This window comes from Polyergus mexicanus, unplaced genomic scaffold, assembly GCF_030449975.1.
Source record: "Polyergus mexicanus isolate NDT 795.1 unplaced genomic scaffold, iyPolMexi1.0 SCAF_8, whole genome shotgun sequence".
Classification (NCBI taxonomy): Eukaryota; Metazoa; Arthropoda; class Insecta; order Hymenoptera; family Formicidae; genus Polyergus; species Polyergus mexicanus.
This window is the reverse complement of record NW_027223328.1, coordinates 667,877-693,714: the sequence shown is the minus strand read 5'-3', so window position 1 is coordinate 693,714 and position 25,838 is coordinate 667,877. Positions and strand designations below refer to the sequence as shown.

The window sequence follows — 25,838 nt, the reverse complement described above, 5'->3', positions numbered from 1 at the left end:
ATCTTTGTAGAATTGCGCCATCGCGGAGCTGCTTAATTGCCGTGTCCCAGAAAGTTCATATTTCATTTTTAATTCCTCGGGTTCGGGAGATTTAATCAAAAAGCTCGTTAACATAACGTAAAAAAGAATCAAAAATCCTCTACAAATAAAATTTCTTTTTTCTGTAGTCTTTTATAATTTCAGAGAAAAATCTTACTTTTTAAATTATAAAATGGGGGATTGTAAAAGAATTAATATAAGAAAAGAAGATGAAAATATTCGATAAATAAAATTTCTACAACAGGCAGATAAGCAGCAAAAAAATATTGTTTATAAATGATTTAAAAAAAAAAAAATCTTAATTTTCGATGAAAATTATGAAACGCGATTATAAAAAATTAAAAAAGAAAAATTTAATTTTTATTCGAAAGAATTTCGTTCGCCAACGAGTTTTTTCGCTTCGAGCGTTCAATAAGTCAGGTTCGAACCATTCGAAACTTTTCCGAACGGGTTAACGAGCGATAGCCAGTTCGCGAACTGCGACGCGGCAATTAAGAGCACCGTAGCACCAGGCTGTGAAAAACATTGTGGCTGCATCGTGGGAAAATAATGGTGCCGAATACGGAGCGAAGTGTGATGGTGTGTATGAGTGTATCGCAAATAAGAGAGAGATGGAAATATAGAAGGCAGAAAACGAGCACTACTATATATGATTGCACGTTTAGATCTCCAATGAGTTTTTATACTCGCCTTTCGATCGGCAAGACGACGAATCTGTGTTTGCGTTAAAGGAGTGACAGAAATTTCTCGAATTAGTGTTATATAAAGTACGCTTTTTTGTTTGCGCGTAAACGCAATGCAATATTCGTGCGAACCATTGAGTTAAATGCTTTTCTGTACTGTTTAGTTAATAATTTTTTACCTATAAAAACTATCGCGTCACTAATAAAAAAATCATAAAGTTATGAAAAAATACAGTTGTAATTATCTTTCAACATTCTAATCGCGTGATTAAAAGAATCTCTAAAACTCATTACGACTTTCCATTAGAGATTTTCTTCCTTAAATAAAATAAAATTGTAGTATTCTAACAAAGCTTGACGTGAATATATATAAAATTCATTTAAGTATAGTCGATTGATATGGCAGCAATTTGTACGCAAATATCAATAAAGAAAAAACAATTAAATTCATTAATCTTTTAATTACTCGTAAAGATTCCTCAGTAAAGAACGATTGCAGGATCGTTGCACCAACGGTGTTTTGCAGCTTACATTCTTGATTGATTGATCGTTATCTTTTCGAGAATCGATTACAATATAGATGGAGGAAAAACGCGCCCCGTTGCGTTGGTGCGAGCGCTTCTGCGTCGTTTCGAAAAGATCATTTATAAGCAAAAGAGCGCCGATATAATCGACTTACTTGAGAGACTCAATCACACGATTCTGCGGATCGAGCCATTGCATGTCCTGGACGAGTTCCGGATTGTCCACCTTCGGTTTGCACGTGAGAATGATACTGGAACCGATCGGCTTAGTCTGCGTGTCGCCGCTTGGCAGGATCTCCAGATGAGGATCTATCGCCTTCGCGAAAGCTGCGACAGAGAAAAAAAACATCAACCATCATTAGTCACCGAGCATGTGTGCGTTTGCGTGTTCAATAAGCGTAAAAGACGCCGGCGAAAAACACCGGTCTCGATGAGCGGCTAGATTGATTGCGCGTAATTCACTGATAATGATACGATTACGAGGCGTTTATTTTTGTAGACGTCGCGAACGCATAAATAACGTCCTTTAACGCAAAACAATATGGAAACTGTGAGAACGAACGCAGATGAGTAGAATATGATCACACACTTGCGAATCTCTTTCATTTTCAACGATGTTTATCCTAAGTGCCATGTCTGAACGTGTAATTTTTCATTTGCAATTAAAATACCGTTTTAAATTCCTTTGTAAGGGGGATCTTTATAATTCATAGTTACACATACTTATCTTAAAGTTTACTTTATTGTTATAATAAATATAAATTAATTTTAAAAATTAAAAATATTTAATTTAGTATATAAATTAAAATTTATTCTATTATTATAATTCAATTAAATTCTACTCTCAGCTATAAGAATAAATATCATTGCATTTTTCAGTATATTATGATTTCACTTCGTTCGCATCGAAAAAAAATGTATTCGCGCTTCTCGAAACAAAGAAAAAGTTTACCAAAACGTTTTCACATTTGCAGATATTCTTTTCGTGTCACAAATCCCATATATATTTTATCACATTAATTTAATTTAAATAAATTAAACAAAATTAATTTTTTAAAACCACAATCCAAGATGGGGAAATTAATTCGCGCAATTACCGTCTTACCCACGCGGGTGGGACGAAATGACATCGTCTCCGACGGCGACGAGGGTGGCGGCGGCGCCGTCATCACGTAAATGCACAATACAGAGAGACAGAGCGACGTCGTCTCGGCGCCCATGGTCGCTTCGCGTCGCATAACGCCTTCGGGGACGCTTTCGAGATGCGTGCGTGAACTATGACAACGGAATGCGAGCGTCGCCGGAATGCGTGCGATGGGCGCGCCCGACGTGGCGGCGCAACGGGCAGGCATAACAGGAAGCGAGAATTGAGCTAATTAATTACGGTGAGCGAAAGTGCGGAATTGCCCTAACTGGGAAACGCTCTCCGTGATCTCCTCTTCCTCTCGTCATCCGGACGCGAGCTGCATCAGGGTCGTAATGTAGAATAGATGTGCACGCTCGCGTTCACAGCTCTCCGTGCCAATTCGGCGAGCTCATTAGCTCCTTAACTTGGCGTACGTAAAGCCCTACCGGCGGCTCTACCTGACGAATGGAAGGTAATGGCCACAACGTGGAGAATCATATTCGAATTTACGAGTCAGCTGCGATGGGCAACTATTCGTTTGAGTACGCGAGAGTTTCTCGTAACACGTGGAAAAAGCATCGATTTATATCGATTGGATACGGTTAATTACGGGATTTTAATGCGCGATAAATATCTATCAATTGCGACTAACGATCGTCCCTGATTAAGCAAAGCGATAACGGAATCGCATTCACGTCGTCAGCTGATCGCCGGCTTCCCGCCGCCAGCGGTTGTCAAATTCTGACAGCGCGTCAACTGTCTCGACAATACGCGGGAGAAAAATTGAAACGGCCAGTGAAAGAACGGGGAAAAAAAAATCTCGTTTCGAACGCACAATACAATGGACGAAGCCGTGTAATCGAAACACGGGGGCCAGGCACTTGGCCTAAATAATTCTTTTTTCTTTCCAATTGCGCGCGGTACACGCGATGTAACAGTTGATCTCGCAAATATTGAAACCACGGTGGATACTGCGAGATTAATTGAATATGGATTTAAAAAGCCGGGCTCTCGCGAGAGTAGACCGGTTTTGCGCTGACGCCGTGCTGTTGGTTGCGAGCGAATCGCGTCCGACCCGTATAATCGACAATGGCACGAGAATTGATACCGCCGTAATTTGCCGGCCGGAAAAAGTCAGAAAGGCTTCTATATGCTTCTATACGCGCGCGAATCGCTATTAGTGAATATTACGAGAGTGACGTCAACAGACGAGTGGTATATTTCTGCGAAAAATTTATATAAAGACTTGTCGTAATTTACGTGACATCATCCTGAAAAGGATGTATGTTTAATTTTATTTTTCAAATTCTTGTCAAATTTATTTTCAACGATAATTCTGAAATATCTTATATTCTTATTCGTTTCTTCTTTATTTTTCCAAAAAGAATCATTATTTCGAAAGAATGGATACTGTATCAGATAATATTATTAAGTATTTTATTTCTGTTATTAAATTTATCGTACGCTATTTTTAGAGCGTTTATTCTAGATATCTTTGAAATAAATTGCCATTTATTTCAATTAATTTTTACGCATCGTTATCTTCGGTGAAATTTATGCGAGATGATTATTATTTCATCGCGAATAATGCAAATACATCTCTCGAGAAACCGGGAGTCGTTAATTCTTGCAACAGCTCGAGCGCAAGGACGCGGAAAGGTTACAAACCTTCCTAACGGACAAACTTCCTTAATTGGCCCAAGACTCATCGGGATGACGAGTTCTTGCGTGCGGTCAATTAAAGGATTTTGCTCGTGCGCTTGCCGTAAATCTTGGATGGAGGGAAAAGGAGGCACGGGAAGGGAGTTTAAGCCGCTTCTGCGACATCTTTACAAGTCTAAGAGTCTTATTGAATCTTGCTACGTAGTGGACACGACAATCCTCTCAATCGACATATCAAATATCCGTAATTTCACAAGAATTTCACAATTTACTCTTCGATTTCAACATCTTTTCCGGGGAGGAAGAAGAAGAAAAAAAAAAAAAAAAAAAAGCCATACTAAACCATACCTTTTATATAAACTAAAAAAATGTATAGAGTCCTAAGTATCTTTCGCTGAATAAATATTTCAATTAAGATTATAAATAAATGTAAATATTTAATTCTGGACTCTTGATTAATGAGACTCGCTATATTTTTTCAAGATTACCTAGTTCCGTAGCCATAAATATTAAACCGTTGCGCGATTGCGCTGTGGCAAGAAATTAACATTCGCATCTCGACATTAGCATGCGCGATATTCGAGAGCGAAATCTCTTCTCTTCATTTTTCGGAAAATTTTCACGTTAAAAGGTCGAGCTTGCAAATTGCGATAAGTTTCACGAACGGTAATGTTTTCGAGCTAAAGGTATACGTATCGGGGATCCGCTGGAGAAGAGAAGCGGGGAGGGGGAAGGGGGTATATCACGATAAGACGCTGCAACGCTCGCTTAATGCCACCGGCATTTGCATCGCGGGGAGTTTGCTTAAACTTCGAATCGAGAATGTGTTTAAATTCTCTTGCAATCCTTGCTAATTGTCTCCAATCGTGCAATAGATATAATCGAGAGTCGCGATCGTTCGATTAATGATTCTCCAGCTCTCAGGGAATATCCTTTCCATTTCCCGCTATCGACCGACCGACCCCCTTGATCGCACGAGGGGGTCTGTCTCGAGATATCTAAATTCTTACAAAGGATAATATATAATTTTGACCAACTGTGCCGTTTGTCAAGCTCACAAAGCGTACAACGGCGAATCCCCGGTAGGTCTAATTTTGCTCTCACGACTCGAGTTTGCAAATTGCGTCATTTCCGATAAGAGATTTCATAATCAAGAAAGAGAGAGAGAGAGAGAGGAAGGTGGATCGCAAAGGATTACGTCCCCGGGAGCGTTGTCTCTCCGTCCGTAAGGACAGCTTATTTATTTGCCGCCCCCACGCTGTCACGAGACGCGTCGTTTCGTCCTCGCGATAAGACTCGCAAATTCATCATTTCCGGCTCGCTTAGGCGAAGAGGAGGGCTAGGGGCGTGCAACCTAGGGTGAATTAAAGATTTTCCTATAGTCATTCGAGAATTCTGAAATGTGCTCCGCCGGCTTGCCAAAAGCGAGCAGACGGTTCCCCTCCCGAACAATGGCAAGACATAAATCGCAATTATGTTTCCGGCGGACTGAACTTTGTACGATGTTATCTATCGCTGGTGAGTTGAACGCAACGAGATGAAAGTACGCGATCAAATTATGGGTTACACGATGTTTTAAATGGTTGCGATACAGAGTTAATTATATTATTTTTTTCACAGCGATTGCACCCTTGTATACATATGTCGCATTTCATTATGTACCTTAATACATCTGTCCTATAAAGTAATTTCTCTAAATACATCTGTTTTCTTAAATAAGTACATGTAACATACGTCTGTCTCGGAATATATTTCTTTCGATTTTCAGATTTGTACGTAATTATTTTTATAAATACCACGATCAATTTTAATTAATTGTAAAATTAACACCTTAATAACATTAAATTACAGTTTAATTATCTGTGCAATAAACAGTGCTATCAAAAATAAATACATATTAGATATAATTTACAGTATTAAAATAAATGGCCATAGTTTGAATTAAAACTTCTTCCATCTTATATAAAATCAAGAATTTGCCACACAGTGATTTAGCATAAAAAAATAGAGACGTATGGAAAATTCTGTATTGTTTCCTTATTTATTCAGAAACGTGATTTCGTAAAAAATTACCGTTCGTGTACGAAGAAGAAACGCTGATATCACGATGGAATATTGTTGCCGCGAAAGGATACGCTATCATTAATTGCTCGTTAATGACGTATTCAAAGTGCGCATCCGTCATTACGCGCGGGAGAGAAAATTCGCCTGTTCATCGTCGGAACGCGCCATTACGTTGTCGTACGAAAACTCATTCGGCGTGAACCCGTGCACCGAAGAGAGCAACAATACGAGGAGGGTTCTTCCTATAGGGATCCCCATCCCCGTTGTTCACTCCCCAACCCCTTCTTCCTCCACCTCCTCCTCTCCCTCGAGTACGCGCGCGCTCGGACAGATTCTATAATCGTTTCACAAATTCGCCCGAGTCACCGCGCACCCCCCGCGCTTCTTCTCACCCCCTTCGCGTTTACAACGGTGTACCGCACCAGCCATTATCCACCCCTGAGACTCGCAAATTCATCGTTTCCGGAGCGCGAACCGCGGCGTTCATCCGTGGGGGAAGGATACACGGGGGACGGAAGGACTCTTCCCAAAGATCTTCGTGAAGAAACGCCGTAATTGACTGAGTTCATCGGGGTCGACACACAAAATTGGTATACTAACGTTGAAGAATGAAATGAGAGAAATGTATATATATATATATGTACATTTATTCATGATTTTATATTTTATTCATATATTTTTTTATTCTGAATTTAATTATATCTAGAGGCATCTTGATTTGTATATTTTACTATTTACATAGTCTATTATATGTACTAGAATATACAAATTAAGAAGTCTTTCGATATAATTAAATCGAAAAGAAAAAATAATATATGAATAAAATAGAAAATTACAAAAAATTGCTTTTATTATAAAATACAATACTTTTTCAAAATTAATAAAATTAATTAATTAAATCGAAAAGAAAAAATAATATATGAATAAAATATAAAATTACACAAAATTGCTTTTATTATAAAATACAATACTTTTTCAAAAAAAAAAGCTTCTAATATACATAAGCGAAAGAGTATAGTTTTAATCTTATGTTAGAATATTAAAAATACAAGATGCATGTGATAAATCAATATGTACATGTATCTTAAACAGTATATTTTTATAGCTATCTAGACTCAATATCTCAACCATCTATGCATTTAAGACGAAAAAGTAGAGAAGCTGAATTACTAGTCTGAGAAAATGGATTGCTTTGCCCTAGTTTTTGAGCAAATCTTATTTTTATAAGATCTGCGTTTCCCAGCTTGCTCGGATGCCGTAAAAGCGTTATCATTTGGCATCACACCCCATCTATTTCCGAGAAACTCGCAGATTCATCGTTTTCAGCCACACGTGCGTCCAGTCGCAAGGAGGTCGCGACACGAATCGGGATTCGGAAGCCTTTTCTCTGGAGTCCTCCGCGAAGAAATCCCGTGATTGCCCCGGTTAGCTCATCAGCTTTGGCTTTGGGCAAAGTCTCTGTGTATGTGTGCGTGTGACGTGGTGCGGCAAGATAAAGGCCCAGCCAAAGGATCGAGAGGAAGACGGAAGGAACGAGCGAGAAGAGATCCAGAGAGACCCCCTTCCAGAACATCTTATTTACGTTAGTTAGGGTTTGTTGGCGCAGCCACCCCAGGGGCTATTCAATGCCTCTCTACCGCCCATTTCAAACCCCTCTCTCTCTTTTCCCACCCCCTTCTTCTGATCGTCGACGCATTACGCACACACGTAACAAAGGAGGCCTCCTCCTCGGTATTCTGGATCCTCGCGCCGCAAAACCATCCTCTCAAACCCCTCGGGGTCCATCCATCCGAGAACCACGCCCGACTCGCGTATACACTCGACTCAAAGCGGCCCGTGTATACAACTGGGTTTGCTTACGCGCGTGCCACCCGATATATATACGATGTACAAGGGGTCGGAGTAAGTCCCCGATAAACTCCGGCGACTCGGTGTTACTCGAGTCGGAAGAATTCGATCCAGGAGGGTCGAGAGGAATCGAGGATGGCGTTGACCGAGTAGCGGAAAGAGTACCGGGAGAGATTCTGATCAGATTTCGATACGGAATCGAAGTTGGATCGAACGTAGGGGACATTGTCGTAACGATAGGGTCTTCCAAAAATTTTTTTGCGCAGCCAATTGGGAAATCTCGTCAAGGCAGATTCGATATTGGCGACCCTTTCGACGTCGTTCGGCTTTTCCTACTTTGATATTCTTTTTGTCTGTCCCTTTGACACAATCCGTTTTATTTCATATTTTACTTATACTATTAATAATTCATATGACTATACAATAACAATCGTTTCTATCAAATATTTGTACTTTATCATACCATATCTATTTTAAATCTTTTATTATCTCTTTATATATTTTTCAATATTATCATCTATTATTTTATTAGCAATTTCGAAAAAAGACCGAGGATATACTTTTACCTTCGACTCGTGTTGCCTGTACTACGCTTCATCGATTTGTTAATCAAGCTTGAATAAGCAAATTCTCGTAATTACAAGAGCACAATTATCGGAGGACGTATGAGTGTTGAATAATGTGGCTGCACAAAGTGCAGCATTTGAATTTCCAACACGCGAGGGGGAACATCGCGAAACTGTGAATACATACATCCTATTCTCTGCAGGTTTTGTTAAGGGCTCGTTGCGAATAAAGAGCGAAGCTTTATCAAGAACGAAAGAGGGTGAGAAGCACCGATTTAATTAAGGTAACATCGCAGTCGCGTCGATGGTAAGGCTTCCAAACCCTGCGCCGATTTTTACGACTGTACTTGAAAAAATCGGAAAACAATACAACTTTCAAAACTTCAAAAAGAAATTTATAAAAACCATTATCGGTTTTTTAGCAAATTTTGTGAAATTATTTCATATTGGGAAAAAAAACTTTTTTTTTTTCGCGAAAAATGATTTACGTGAACATCGCATATAATTTTAGATAAATGCGCTGCGGATCCTTAACTATGTCACACCACAAGCAGATCTAGATAAATTACCCATCAGTATTCATACGGTGTGCGCTATTGCAGTTTTCCATAAAAAGAAAAGCCCCGTAAAGGGAGCCATAAAATTCGAGTAGACACTTACAGCGCGCGACCTTCTTTTCGCTGAAGAAAAGTGAAGGTAAAGCGGGAAAACTGCGCAAAGTCGTTCTTTCGTCGAGGTAAGAGGGTCGAGCGAACAGTGGAAGATTGGATATCGATACGATCAATATTTCCTGAATACAGAAACGGTAAAGTATCAGATGGGGACCAGTGCAGCTTACGATTAGGTATAGCCAGAAATTGCACCCACTATAATCTTGTCGACAAACTCGCTCGATTAAGTAGCCCGATATCACGCGGAAGGATAATGAAGTGGTCGAAGGGTGTCTCTCAACGGGCTCGTTTGCCAAACCGAAATTACATAACCGTCGCTTCGTTACGTGACGTTGCAGTGAAATGTGTCAAAAATTTAATTATATTTGATTCAAATATTGTGCATATCAATCTATGGAAAAAAAAAAAAAAAAAAAAAAGTGTATATGAATATTATGTAATAAATGTACATGTTATTTACGAAATATATTATAAAATCAATGTGCATGTAATAGGCAAAAAAAATTAAACCTAATATAAAACTTTCAATATATATAAAAAAAATGCAACCATTAATCTTAATTCAAGTATAATTTCAAAATATTTTCCTATGTAAAAAATGCGCCAAATTTGTCGCAACACGAAGAAAGAGAGAAGAAAGAAAATCAAAGTTGCTCACGTAATTGTTCTCGCGCGCGCGAATCTTTTGTAAAGAAAACGCAACGTGGAGGAAATGGGAGATCATTAGCGGCGATAATAGGTACACCTTCGTTAACATAAAGACCGCATTAAGCGTTAATAACGATCTCGTAAAGAGATACTTCTCTCCACCGAATCGATGCGCGGCTTTTTTGCTATAAAGCGTGCTGCAGCTCCACAAAGGAAAACCTCGTGAGAGGATAATCTTGAAACTGGGCTGGCGCCGAGTCGCGTCGTTTCGCTTCGCAAAGCCTGAGAGAATCCCTTAAATCTGGGAATCAGTAGAGAAACGACCCCTCTCTCTCATGACCGGTCAATGGCTCTAAATATATATGTAGTATATATACATGGAAAGGTGTAACGACGAAACCTTATAAATCAGAGGACGGACGACGGAGACTTAGGGATGGAAAGACCAGCCGCGAAGAGAGCGATAAAAAGTTCTCCCAGTGCAGCTTTTCCGAGCTGCAGATAGGCACTCTAATTAAATGCTCGACGGGAGTCTCTTTCTCTTTCTCTCTCTCTCTCTCTCTCTCTCTCTCTCTCTCTCTCTCTCTTCTTCCTTCCTTTCGCGCTTTTACTTTCCCTTTCACTTTCCCTTCCTTCTCAACTTGATTAATATCAGGCTTTTCAGCGACAATCTTGTTTTATACTACAACTTGAAAATTTATAAAAAAAATGTATAAAAAATCTTTTACAATATGCGATTCAGGGACTTTCTAATTTGCAAAATGACAAGGCTAAGCTTCTCTCACTTTCCCGAATTTATTAAATTAATGACTAATTATTTTCGTTTAATTTTTTAATATATCTCGATATTTTATTTCCACTTTTACGATTAGTAAATTTCGCGTTTCATGTTTGTTAACTTTCTATAAAATTAATATGCTGGAAAGGAAATGTTGCCAAAGGCTGTCAGAGCCTGAATCGAATTTAGTTAAAATCGACTGTTTCTCCATAACAAGTTAATTAATCAACACGTAAATTATGCAACACAAACGCGAATTAATATAGCGTACGAGCCAATACAATTCAATATTTATCGTGTTAATTTGCTCGAATGTAAAAGTTAGAATATAATAGGTAAAGTATTTTCTCTTCTCTCTCGCATGTTTTTGTTACTTTTATCCTCTCCCGTGTTTTTCTGGGTTCGCCTGGAAAATAAGTCGACTTTGCGAAAATGAGATTCTTCGAACTGCGGTGCGAATAAAACGGAATGGAACCGTCGCGGAGACGGGCAAAAGGGGACATTCTCGCAGACTTCCCGACGCGATTCCACCGAGACAAACAAATTCTCCAACGGCGGAGAGAGGGTGGGCCGAGACGACGCGAGTGCGATTCCCGCGTTTGAGGAATAGAATACGCGGCATCGGGTGTTTATGAATGTCGCGGCGATATCGTCGTCGGAGAATGGATCGAGAATCTCGATCTCTTACGGGGCGCGATGAAATACGCCAAAGTATTGTACGAGCATGCCTTTGACACATCCCGAAGACTGAAAATTTACGGGAGAATACCGTGGAGAGAGAGAGAGAAAGAGAGAGAGAGAAAGTTTCAGACGGTATAGCGTATCCGGGGCCAAGTTGTTGTTGCAAAAATTATTACGACAGTTGAGAGCGTGTTATGCAAAAATGACGTTAGGTGATATATTGTTTCGAAGAAGTTGAAAGACGGGAAGCGCACGTTGAAAAATTAATTGACGTTACGCGGGATGGAATTATATGATGACGTATTAAAGAAAAAAACTCTCCTGGAAAAGGCAACTTAACATTTCTGATTGCGGTCAATTACGATTGCGATGTGTTCTTTCGGCGGGAAAGAGCTTAAAACGATGGCGAATAGAACAGAAACCCACGGTAGTAGTAATTTACTTGGCATAAAATTATACGATGAATTAAATTAGTCCTTAATGCGATTTAGCCGAGTAGGTAGCGTGCCATGATATTAACAAGAAGCTTCAGTCGCCGCGCGGATAACGAGGTTTTCGTTATCGGATGAAATTCCGGAATGCGAGTAGCAGCAAGATGTAACGACATATAATGCCTGCTCTCCTCTTCGCGAAAAAGTGATTATTCAATATATCCCCCGCATTTTATCGCATATTAAAATTTTTCTTCATTTTTTCCTCATCGCGATCAAAAATTCTTATTAAAGAAAATATTTAGTGTATTTTTTATATATTCATACAAAAGAGATTGAAAAAAATGTACATTATAAAAAAAAAAAAAAATAGCACGCATTACGACGAAGTGTAAACGTTACTTAATTTATACGCTCGATGCTGTTTCAATGAAACAAAAATGGGACTGAAATAATTTTATAACTGCGAACGAAAAGTAATAAAAATTAATTAGATGAGAAAAGAAAATATATACATATAAATTATGTTCGATGAAAGTTGAATCGAAAGTTCGCTTTGCGAATAACTTATTCAGCAGGATATTCTATATTCTGGAGATACTGTGTACACAATTTTCCCGCAAGTTTCGCACTCAATATTAGCATAATATGGTATAGACACGCAACTCCTATAACTTTCTTCGCAACATATTCCATTATTTAGCCGGATACATGTATTGGCGGATGAGTTAAGTCAAATTAACGGGATTATCTCTATTCACATGCTATTCGTACATTCGCGTGATAAATAATTCGCGTTTTCAGACCGTGAATTTCTTCAGCAACGCGTTCTACCATAATCTTACAATAAGTACAAGAGCAATATCTTAAAATTCATCCTACATATTATGCGTTCTATTATGAATTTTATTCGTTAAAATTTGTTCAAAAGAATAGGAAGAAATTTTGGCCAAGAATTTTATGAATTTGAGAAAAAAAAAATTAAAGCGTCGTTGTTAATTTTATTATATATACGCAATCATGATGACAAGTGGGATAAGGGCGATTCGGGGTGTCCTCGCTGCGGAGATTAAATGTGATCGCAATCTGAAGTAACTAAAGACACGCTTATACGAGATATCAGGTAATCTGTAGCACGATAAAACGATATACGTACATGGAAGCCGCGTCGGGCGTAAAAGGCGGCAGCCTCAAAAGTGGTCGGGCTCGTTGAAGGCTTGTCTCGCCGCCGCGGCAAGATTCGTTGCACGCATTTACACACACGTGTCCCGCGCACACGCATGTCAGCGCGCGAACGTGAGCGCTCGTCTCAGTTCTCCCTAAGTAGAGCGAAACGCTTGTGATGTAACGGCTCGTAAAAGTCGTCGTTTAAGCTTTAAAGACGTTAAACCGCGACCCGTCTCTACGCGAGGACCGGTAATATATCCTGATAAAGGAGACACCGTGGAATACTAACGAGAACGGTCGCGCAGCAAGGATGCACAGAATTTGCGAGTAACGGAGAATGTTTCGCGAACGGAAGCGAAATTCTGAATATCTCTAAGAGAGAAATATGTTTTGAGAAAATATAAAAGATTTATATAGACAACTACGGACATCACATTATCTCTTAAACAGATTTTTTAAATCCTAGGATACTAATATCTCTTCGGAATCTTTTAGTATAAATGAATTTTTATCCAGAGATATTTTGCATCATGTACAAAAAATTCTTAAAAAAATCCCATCAATATTTTAGAATGCTTTATTAATATATAATATATAATTAATGCTAAAGTATTTGTGCCCCCCCAAAGCTCTCATTTTCATTAAAAAAAAAAAAAAAAAAAACTTAAAGCGTGATTTTTTTTTAAATAGGATTTTTTTAATGGATTTTTTATCCTAAAAATTAAAAAATAGATCAAAAAAATTTTGATAGCATATTTGAAAGGACGAGAGTCTGCATTGCCATTTGAATTTACTCCTGGGTAAATTTTCACCCATGCTAATAATCCAGAGTTCGTAACTTTCTCTCTCTTTTCGTCAGAATAGTTTAATAAAAAATATCAATAAATATTGACATGAAATTTAAAATATTCCCCGACCATTCGATAAGGGTAAAGTTAGTCTTGCGACTATATCGTAAAATATTTGCTCACTCACGCGGTCTTTATCCCGTCGGTGCATAATTGATATATCATTTGGTGCAGATTCGCGTGTAAAGATCCACTCTAGAACCTCCTCTATAATGCAGATAAACAAGCCTCGAGAGTATCGAAAGGCATCGCGCGATCGCTCTATCCACACAGTCGTCTCGATTTTATCAGTAAAATGGAATAGCGTTTAAATATTGCATCTATGTGTATATATATATATATATATATATATATATATATATATACAGGCGTATTGTTGGCGAAAGAAAAAGGGAGATAGAGAGCGAGACGATTTTCCTCGGGGACGTCGCACAGCGAAAGAACCACCGACTCGCGACATATTTCCGGTTTATTCGACATTCGGCGGGTGCATAAAATAGACTGCGCGCAGCCATGCAGTTTCTGCATAATGCCAAGAAGAGACAAGCATCCAGGACGTTGACTCTTCCGGTCCTTTCACCATGAGCTTGCCTCGGTTTATATCTTATATCCTTGATATATTCGCCACCGTTAAACGCACGTACGAGACAGAAATTGAGCGGATATCGTGCTTACGTAACACGACGAAAGATCTTTTTGTATCCACGTTAAATTCAAAGGCGACAAGCTGTGATTTTAAAATTGAGATAGCCACGATAGGCAGGATATATTATAATCATAAAACAACAAAATGGAGTTTGCAGCGCGTTAAACCTTCGTTCGATATTTTTAAATGTCAAAAGATCTTGAATATTTTTCGTACATATTTCCCGTTATCTGATGTTAAAAAAAAAATTACGAGACATGTACCATGTATTTATAGTAGCATATGCATAATGCACGTATAAATAAGCATAGATAAGCCCCGAGAGAGAGTGTAATATCGGCGTCGCATATGCGTGTACATCGATGTTATCGAGTGTCATTTGGAGATTGCGGTTACGGGGGTGGAAAAAGTGTACACGGGGTACGGAAAGTATTTCCACACCGTCTCGCGACAGCGATTCTGGAAAAAGCATTTTCGTGTCGTGAACGTGCGTGTTTGTGCCCGGTTCGGATTACATATTTTCAAGAGGTTCGAATGGAAAGAATATCCGACGAGTGCAAATATTCCATTTCATAATAGTGCTTTGCAATTGCGTGCACCGTGTGAAACGCGCAACAAAAATTTTATTCCGAAACTTTATACATATATACATATATTATATGCATAACGATATTGCTGCGGAAATATTGCGTTGCTGTCGCATAATGCACGACTGTATTGGTACACGCGACATGTATTTATTAACGAAAGTAAAATTAGAGTTAAAAATAGCGAACGCATAAAAAGTTTTCCGATTAAAATGATTTTAGTAAATTAAGTTTCCGAGAATGATATTTTAACGACTCGACAACTTTAACGGAATTTCAATTCAAAGAGTATTGTGGGAAAGTTTTGCGAAGAAGAAGAAGAAAAAAAAAAAAAAAAGACGACGCGCGTGCAATAAAATTTTCATAAATGAAGAAGGAGTCTACATTCGTTTTTCACATCTCACGAACGTCCTTTTAAATGATATCCGCAGTCGTTTGCTGGCACTACCAGCCTCCTCTTGGCCCGCGTCCACAGTCTCCGGTTCGAACGAAAATGAATTTTCCGAAAATACGCGCCATGCTTAGCAATGTGGTTTTCCCGCGTCAAAGCATTTTTTTCACGAATGAAATTTTCAAAGTAATACAATTGAACTTTCGCGCGTAACCTCCAGCAATCGGGAAGAACAAAAAACGGACGGAGGGAGGTGAAAATGATTACGTTAGATCCCGCAAAATTTTCACCAATGCACTTTGCGACACCTGCTTATCCGAGCGATGGAGGAACCAAGACCAGAGAGAGAGAGAGAGAGAGAGAGAGAGAGAGAGAGAGAGAGAGAGAGAGAGAGAGAGAGAGAGAGAGAGAGAGAGAGAGAGAAGAACTTGGTCGGTGATGGCTGCAGGGTGAGTTCCAAAGGCTTGGGGTCGCCGAGGGGGCTTCAGAGAGGGATCCGTCGCAGCAGGAGACGATATCCGGCAATTTCGGTAAAAGGGTTCGGCTATATACTTGGTAGTCTGTACAGTCGATCGGCGCGCACCTGGTGACGGCACGGTTGCCTCGACTAAAAGCTATCTTCCCCTAATTCACGAGTGGCGGGCGCCACCAGCAGCTTCTATTCCCGGGATATACGCGACGAGCCGCGCACGCACGCACGCACGCACGCACGCACGCCGGCTTCCATCAATTTTCCGGATGTTGTCGGACCGTCCTCTCGCTCTCTATCGTCGTCTCTCCCGTCGCCTCTATCGATACGCGCTCGTGCAATCCCTTTTTGCGCGACGCATACGCGAGAAAGAGGAGTGATTTCGTCGATACAGAGGATTGACCACAGCGGAATGACAAAGGGTGTCGGAAATGTCTAGCCGGAAATTTGCACGTGTCCTCCATTAAGCACTCGTTGGAAATTTTGTCTACAGTTTTCGGCAACGTGCGTTGAAATGAAATTCTTCGTTTCCTTAATAGATTTATTTTTATTAATATATATCGAGATACGATGTATCTTTTCAACATCCTTGCCGCGTTCCTAGAATTCGACTAACAGTCGAATAAAATTCCGTTCTGTCGACCCGTTCGATCTAACTTCCGCTCAAACGTCAATCCACGTGGATCGTGGATACGACGGGCAGCTGGAGAATTTCGACATTCGCGAAAACCGAGGAATTCTGACGCCGAACGACGCAAGGTAAATTAGATTGTGGACAATGCACGGAGTGGAGACTTTTCGGCCGCGGGCGAATTTCATTCCGGCCCGGGCAATCCGACAAGATGGAAAGCGCGTACTCGCATGCCGGGGGAAAGATCAGTTAGCGTTAATGAGAATAAGCATACCTCGGAGCGACGCATGTTAATTTTCGGGATAGAGTATCCCGGAATTATACCGAGTTTATACTTCTGGCGGGAGATTCTTTTTTCCGCGCATTTTCATTAAAATATTCATTAGCAAATTTTTCTTTCAACCAAATGATACTATCTTTAATATATAATATTCCGTATTTTACGACCCGATAGAAGGTCCGATAAATTTCGCTCGTAAATCAACGTAAATGACCGTGAGTAATTAATAATTCCGCAATGCTATGGGAAAATTTATAATAATTTAGATTAAAATTCATCTCTCTTCGCGAGGGGGGAAGGGGGTTGTTTCGCGAGCTGCGAAATTTTGGAGTAAATATGAGCTTTCAAATTGCGTTTAGCGATCGCGTAATCAGGCGTCACGCGACCACAAGTACCGCGCGGCATATGCATTTATCGCGCGGATGGAAATATATTGCGTCAAGTACAAAGGGACATAAATATCCCGCCGACATCAAATCACGCTTTTCATTAAATACGAGCGAGGACAAAAGCGCGCTTTCGCCCTTCCGACCTAGCATTCTGGCGATGGGAACGACGGAAGATGAAGACGCGCGATTATATATATGTAGTAGTAGTAGTAGTAAAAAAAAGAGGAGAGGGTCACAAGGCGCCGTTTATGCGCTCGGTATAATAAGCCCTTGTCGGGGATTAAATGTACCTTCGCTGTACCCGCCTTCTCGCGTCAAGTGTCCGATATCACGATGATTAATCCCCGCGTTCTAAAAAGTTCATCTGCACCTCATAATGGGATAATGAGATATAAAGAGCAGATTTTACGGCGACGGAATTTTCGCGCGCTCGCCTACTCGACCTAGAATTTACGGAGAGCAGGTACTTATTTATCCTACGAGCACAAAGAGAATGTATGCGCGAGAGAGGGAGAGAAAGGAGAGCGTGTGGCAAATCGGCCATCTCCGGATAACGCGAGCGCCCGTCAGCTGATTTATGCATCCGCTGGGATCAAGTATGACGCGGATGGCGAGCATCGAGATTGCAATTGCAGGAACGTCGATCCTTCCGCGTCGCCTTTTCCGGCGAGCAAATATCGAGGGGCCCGGAATGCAGTATACCGTGGAGTCGACAATAAATTCGACGTCCGGTCGGCGATGCAAAAAAGTTGGACAAACGGCGCAGCCCCCGCGGGGGTTGCTGCGTTCCGCATGAGAGGGCGGAAACGCCGCGGCGAATTAATTTCGCGCGTTCTCCGAGAGCAACGAGACCGCTTCTACAGAGTGTCCGATTAAATATCATACACAATCGAGCACTTTGAAAAATATAAGGAAATATATTTCGAGAAAAAGTTGCAAGTTTTCGGATGGATTCTTTCTCTCTTTCTCTTTGCGAAGGCTAACGAGATCAAAGTCAATTACGTTTCTCCGATGAAAAGCGTAGTATCGCGGTCAAGGCAAACTCGATGGTACGACGGTCCTTTTGACGTACGCGTGAGTTTCGCGGGAGTTGAAGGATCGCAAGTTTCCATATATCTATAGTGACATATTGACAGAAGCGTGTGCCCCAAGTTTCTGCACCGTAACTAATTACGAGTTCAAACTTCGGACTAACGATAATATCGAACCAAATACATCGATGAAAGGAGAAACTCTGCGTTAATATTGGATATACGCGCCAAAAGAAATCCTTTATCCGACAAACTCGCGAAAAAAAAAAAAAGGATTCGCGTCCATAGGGAATTAAAAGGGCTCAGCGCGCCGTCATACGTCGGAATTTTGCGAAAGCCGCGCTCTCGCGGTTCGTATCACCCCGTATTTTCCCTCCGGCTTTTTTCGCGTGTCGCCCGTTCCCTTTATTTTTAGCCGCGTCGGGGAATAAGTCGACGGTGATCGTTGCTCGTGAATCGAAACTAAAGGGAGGATAGCATCGCGCGCGCACAAGCGCGCGGTAGCTTCTCTCCCCGATTTTTACGCGGGTCAAGCCAATCAGATTTGTGCCAACAGCGCAAACATTTGGGATTTGTCGCCGGGAAACTGTGTTGATTGTCGACAGTTTGAAAATTGAATTTGAAATGGATATTCTAGACAATATTGGAAAAAAATATTAAAGAAAAATAAAAATTAAAATACAAGTCATATCAATTATACATATATCATACGCACACATCACATTCTAATAGCCTATACTCTAATACTCTAATCAATCGCTGAAAAATATAGTTGTGTAGTGTCAATAAAATTAATATATATTAATATTAATCTAATTAATAATGTTAATAATTAATGATTAATATATATATATATATATATATATATATATATATAATGTATATTATTATATAGAAAATAAATAAAATTTATACATGGAATCTCGGAAAATCCCTTATTTGCATAAAATTATCCCTTTTCAATTTTTCATTCCATTTTTAATTTTCGACAGAGTATGGATCCTATCGATTGTATATAAAATTCATTTAATCGTTGCGCTCTTATCGTCATTATTGCACTCCCACGTTCGTCCTCTTAAACCTGCGAGCGACGACGACCAAGCGCATAGTTTTTCGTTTCCAATCTCGCTCTTCCCCGGTCCTTCGACGTAAATTCTCCTTTAACGAGCCCGGCCACGGCCAATTAAAAGCGCCTCGACCGTGAGAGAAGAGACCCGCCGCGTTCGTCCTACGAACCAAAGACGACCGCCGCGATCTTCTTCAACGCTTCTCTCTCGTCGTCGAGGGTGAAATTAAATTTCCTCAAGAGAATCGTCCCGACGAATAAAAGGATGGTACATAGGGGGATACGGTGGGGGAGGAGGAAGTTTCGAACGGACCGCGACTTAAATAATTCAGTCGCGGGGTTCTTGCCGAGGAGGCCTCTCTCCGACAACTTTCTCCCGGGCCGACTTAGGAGAGATCTCTCAGCCGCAGCTGCCATTTCGCATTCCTCCCGTTCTCTACGTTTTCGTCTTCTGGCAACCTCCTGGTGCCATCACCTTTCACCCCTCTAGACTGGAATCGAGGGTGAAAACACGGGAGAGGGGGGGGGGGAGGGGGTGGCAGATAAGAAATCCTCGTTTCGCACGCGACGCCAAGAGGGTGGTGGACGAAACGCCTTCCGATATTTTCACGCGCGCACGTGCTGCCGATGAAGAAGGAACGAAAATATCAAATTCGATTTTCTCATCCAGACTTCTCCCCCCGATCACAGCGAGCGAAGCTTCCTTCGCTCGCTCTCCTGTCTCGTCATTAATGCGACTCCCCCGGAGCACGAGAACGTGACTGAAATCAGACCCGCGGTCTCTCCTTCATTTTCGAAAATCCCCCGCTGCGTCGCAAAAAGAATGTTTTGCTGTCATCGATAAAATATCACGCGTTACATTATTGTGTAAACAAAGCTCGTACTTGTGTAAATTTTCTCTCAAATTATAATCGAATATAAATGTGTAACGTTTAACGCTCATCATGGTATACGATGCGTAGATTAGAACTAATATGTTATTCATCGTTATGCATGTATCCTGTTTTCATCACATTGTTTCGATATTAATGATAGCCTTGTGTAACTAGATAATTTAATAATATATCATCATAATTCATACAAGACTATCCATTTAAGCATCAAAATTGAACGAGATATAACATTCCGATGATGCATTTATATCACAATGTACAATATAAACACGATGTAATTTACAAGAGAGAGACATTCAACTAGTCTACGATTTCGTTAATTAAATGCATAGTCTATTAAATATTTATAATAATTTCCTGAAGAAGATGAAAAAAGCGCTCATGTGCTATTCTCAGTACGCTTTGTTCGCGGTGTTTAAATGCCATGTTGTTTAAATTAATGCGACCGTATGTTGGAGAGGCTCTCGTTACAAGCTGGGCTGGTTACAATGGCGACTATGGCAGCGCATTGTACGGTCGGTCGATAAGCGCCAACGTTAGTGCGATACGCGTACAATTCCGCGGGAGCGAGGTGAACGTTACGGTTACAATGTGTTCTTTTGCGTAAGCGGATACACGCTTGCGTCACGCTCGCATGCCGTACGACCGCATATTCGCACTTATGCGCGAACAAACGTGCAGCAGGGTCTGCCGAAATGAAAACCGTTCTTGCCGAAAATTCCTGCGACCATCGTCATCGTGTCGTATAACTAGATACGCCAGCAGCTTTTTTATTCGATAAAATTTATTTAAAAGAAATGTTTAGCAGTCCCCTAGAAAATGGTGTAAAACGGAATTGGTAAAAACGCCCTGTACATATGGCAAATTATTCAGCAAATATTTTTTTAAACAAAGAAAGAAAGAAAGAAATAGATAACGAGATTTTCAATGACGTATGATATTAAAAAGAGCGAGGTTTCCAAAGACAAGTTTACCATGTTAGATGGAGGGAAAATAAATCAGTCCACCCGGTACATAGCACGGTCCCATCAACGCACGAAAATTGGGTAAGAAGGCATATAGGAAACGTCGCAAATCGAGCGCCGCGGCAAACTCGATTTCTGCCGGTAATCCGGGGCTTCCGCTTTTAAGGGGTGGCTCGCTCTCGCAACGGGCGGTTCTTACAAGCTTCGACTCGCACATCGCTTTACCGTTGTCGTACCGAGGGATTAAACCGTCCCGCGGCGCGCGAATAATTTCCACGCTAGTCGCCGTCGCCGTGCGAACCGGAAGATTAATAATTCGTCGCGCAGCCGCTGTGGACGAAACTTAAGTGTGACAGAGTGACAAAACACGCGCCGCGGCACCGAGGGAGGCTCTCGGCGTTTTTGTCACCATCTGCTCGGCTCTATCGACGCGATTATTAAACCGCGGAGGAGTATGTTTCTTTTGTTAAGCGCTTTGTTTTTGATACAGACACGCATCCGCTTTAACGGCCATCGTAATTATAGATGTGTATATTTTGTGACGCTCGCGTATATTTATTATTTATTATATAATATTAAAACGTTGGAAGAGAATTAATGTATGCAATTTCATAAAAATTATAGATTTATATTTTGGAGCTGTTAATTTTTTTTCTATCTTTATGTATATATGAAATATATGTAAATTACCTCCTTTTTTTTTTTTTCCAAGATATTCAAACAAACATTAACATCGTTTTCGGTTATGTCTAAAAATACGTAGACGTCTTATTCGACAAGTTATATTAAGCTAGAGATAAGTTTATCTTTTGTGCCGTTTTACGCTAACTCCAATCGTGAATGACTAAACAAACCTGAATTTGTATCTGACATCAAAATCACATTATCATTTAACTTTCATCAAACCCATCTCGCTTTTACGAGATATCCAGCAAACGATCCTCGCGTATTCAACGCTTCTAAAGCTAAAACGGCGTCTTCGTTAAATATTGACAAAATCACAGAAGCCTCCAGACAGATAGGACCCTCGCCGCGTCTAATCCCGCATACCACGCGTTCGCACGGCGCACAATCCGCACACATACACACATATCACACCACGTGATCGAAGATCCCTCGAACGTCTCCTGTTCGCGATACTTGGATGGGTTCGAATTTCCAACGGAGCGGAAGGTCAATCCCGACGCTTCGAAATTTCGGACCACCCCGGCTACATGCGGTACAACGAAATTAACTGTCAATCTCAATTTCCCTTTCCCTTCCCTCCTCCCTCCGCGCCGCGAGTAGGATGGGTGCGCATCCCTACGCGAGTATAGAGAGGCGTTGCGCACGCGGTCCCACACCAGAGATCCGGAAACCGTGCCACCCCCCTGAGAAATGTCAATTATAAAGCACTGGATCTGCCAGAGCCGTCAGGGCTCGTGTCTGCTATTCCCTTCTCCCTTTACGCCGGCTGTTATATTTAATGAAAAGGAGCTAATCCGCGATCAGTCATAATATGCACTTACCCGGACGACGATTGCATCGTTCTCGTCGTCGTTCTTCCTCTCTCTCTCTCTCTGTGTGTCTTTCTCTTTCTATATCGAGTCCCGCATAGGGGATCTTCTCGATTACGTGCTAAAAGCAGCTGCATCAAGTTGTCAAGGGAAAAGCCGATCCGACTCGTTTATAGATAAAGAAGTCGAGGATTTTCCTCCAAACTATTCGTACCTCAATTTAATTCTATCGTTCCGGATACTCGATTATGTAAATAACCAGGATCGAGTTGGGAATTTTTTCCAAAGTCAAAAACCGACGAAAGCGCATGGCGACAAAGTTCCCTGGAGACAGTGTGTCGAAACGCGTCGTGATAAATGCGGTAAACGCATCGCGGATTTGACGTTGAGCGTCCATTAGTGAGATTGATGTATATTGCATGTAATGTACTACTCTACCGTGTGACGTGTTATAACAGTCGACTCTGTTAAACATCCGTTGTTTGATTCGCTTTTTATACGGCTTGGCTATCTTTTCGATAACGAGCTTTAGCGATCGAGCCTCGAACTTTAATTCTTACCTGACACATCTCGGAATAAATAATATTTGAAAATATAAACTGCGATAAAATTATGTAAAGATTGATAAAATAATAAATACATTATTCGAAAAATATAAAAACGAATATAAAAAAAGGATGAATTAAAAATAATTAATTAAAAATGATTCACGATATTTATGTCTCTTTACAACGGTGAATATTATTGAATGAAACTCTTCGTCAAGTTGAATTATCTTAGACTGGATCTCACTTATAGACTGTACATACCGAACAGCTGCTTTCTTTATCGTTTAAGAAATACACGCACTTACATCTGCCACAAAGGTGTAACGTTCTGTGATACGATTATCTCTGTTTATTGAAAACGGGTCGCTTATCTGTACGTATCAAGCGAGCGACGCAATTGCTCGAAGTGAAAGGTCGCTCCGTTCGTCGTAATCCGGCAATCGAGCAATCGTCGTTTGTGTTCAATGATGGGTAAGAAGGTTCACAGGATTAATCGGGATTGATGCGATTAACATGCTCGCGCGCGCGCATCGACGATTGTTGTCGTAACACGAGGCTTCGTCGAATCATCTCGCTTTAATTAGCCCTTAATGACCGACCGGATGTAAATCTGCGCCCACGTGACGCAATTACGACGGCGGCCTCCTGCCGATAACAATGCGGCCCCGACGAGACGATTATTAAGCCGCCGAATAATCGCCGATAATGTATCGTCGCAACAGAGGACGACGACGACGACGACGTCGTTAAACTGGCCGCGCTGCTTCAACTTTAAGGAGATAAGTTTGTCTCAATTATTGTTCGGTGCAACGATCTTTCGCCCACCAACAATGCTTTATCTCCTCTCTCGTCTTTGAGCCGACGACGATGCACTTATCCGCTTCCTCGGGGTTAAAGAGAACGATGCAAAATGGCACGCTATTGTCATTAAGTAGATACATCCTTTAATGGCAACCCCTTCTTCATCACCCACCGTGCTGCGCGCGCGCTTTGATTGTTCCGCTCTCTTCAATGACATACATCTCGCAAACGTCACGACAATAGATCGTCGACTGTGAACTCTCACTCGACTCTAGCTTTAATTATTTTATCGCCGCGTGTTCTCGGCAAATAATATATAAAATATTTACTCGATCCATTATTTATGGATGGTGCGAAAGCAATATTATATATATTTCTCTCGTTGTATATCGTTACGTTATTGTTGCAATATTAAATGTATGTTATTTGCATTATTGTATCGAATTATAAACTATTAATCACATGTATCGTTGTCGCGTATAAAATATCTCTAAATCAGATTCATCACACAATTTTATGTATTATTTCTCATAAATTAAAACTTATTAAAAGCTTTATAGAAATTTGTTATTTTTCATAATTTTGCAGTGTGTGTGTGTGCGCGTGCGTATTTTTCAGGGGAAAATGAATAGAATATTTATAAATTATGGCTACGTACACATACGGGTTAAAAAGCAGCGCCGGTGTTCATTACATTTTGTATCTCGATTAAAAGGAATTTCATCAACAAGGCGACATGATAGTGGGGCAACGCGGTAAATGGCTGTATCCATTACATCACCGACCGATATTTCGCTCGAGTTGCGAATAACAAAGGCTATTTAATAAAGAATACATCGCGCAATTGATAGACCATGTATAAATAAACGCTGAAATATTTCGTTATCGACAACACCATTGTTTTCGCTCATTCGACGAATGCTCGTTTACGGCCCATTAATCAGAGGCGTCAGTTAAATGGGCCCCAGCAAATTAAATTTCGATGCGAGCGTATCCACTTTCGCCCGGAAAAAAAAAATATATATATATATATATATATATATATATTCGTCGTGCCGCACTGGCTGGAATGCATGTTGCATGCCATGCACGATGTCGAGCCTCGACACATATTCGAGTAAAATGTCAAAAACTACCGTGCGATCATTGATTTATCCAAACAATTGCATGCAATAAAAAAAATTAATAAAAAAGCAAAAAAGACATGATAATAAAACAGTTTTTTATGTTTAAAAAAAAAAACTGTTCAATGTACGCATATAACGTGTAATATTTAGATATTTATTATCTCGATATATTGAGTGCGTTAACTGCAATAAAAATGCCGTTCACGTCGAAGATAGGATCTCTCGATGCATTCCAGACAGAGTATTAAATAGAATAAATCTATAAGCATCGCGTAAATCGGCACGTGTCGGCGCGTCTGTTCTCCTTTCTGTCGAAAAATAAAAATATGTTCGCGGGGATAAGCAGGCGGAATTTATTTCCGCACAGCATACGTCACTTCGGCGATTCGACGCGCGGCTGATTTATCGCGAGTCACCGGCGGGGTCGCGGGAGTAGAACCCCTGCAGTTGATCTGCATTAGACGGGGTACACGCTGAATTGCCAGGGGTCAACGTGCGAAATATGAAAAATCGAAGAGTCGGCTTTTCCGTCGCGAGCGGGGTTCGAAAAAAAAAGGGTCTCGATAAGCGCCCGAGATCTTGATGAATTGGTCAATAGTCGCGCACCCCCGAACAAGCGGATACGTCATATTTCGTCAAGGATGAAACTGCAGGGTCTCACTAGTCTCCCCCTTCATTTTTCCCGACTATCATTCCGGAATCGATATCTCGAACGACGATAAGTGACTAGTCGGTGTAGTCTTTTATCGCCGCGAGTCACGATTGAAGGAAAATCCGTAACG

General features: G+C 40.7%; 1 protein-coding gene across 4 annotated transcripts in view; it reads right to left on the bottom strand.

The window, feature by feature from the left end:
* Fas2 (fasciclin 2) overlaps positions 1-25,838 on the bottom strand; it is a 92,008-nt gene that overhangs the window by 21,362 nt on the left and 44,808 nt on the right. For 3 of the 4 annotated variants that reach the window (XM_070300363.1, XM_070300365.1, XM_070300366.1), the window contains exons 2-3: positions 1,402-1,573; positions 730-753 (exon numbers count right to left, since the gene is read on the bottom strand). In XM_070300363.1, coding sequence (XP_070156464.1) covers positions 730-753; positions 1,402-1,573 — 196 coding nt within the window. The remainder of the gene's footprint in view (positions 1-729; positions 754-1,401; positions 1,574-25,838) is intronic. The other variant, XM_070300364.1, reaches the window with a different exon arrangement.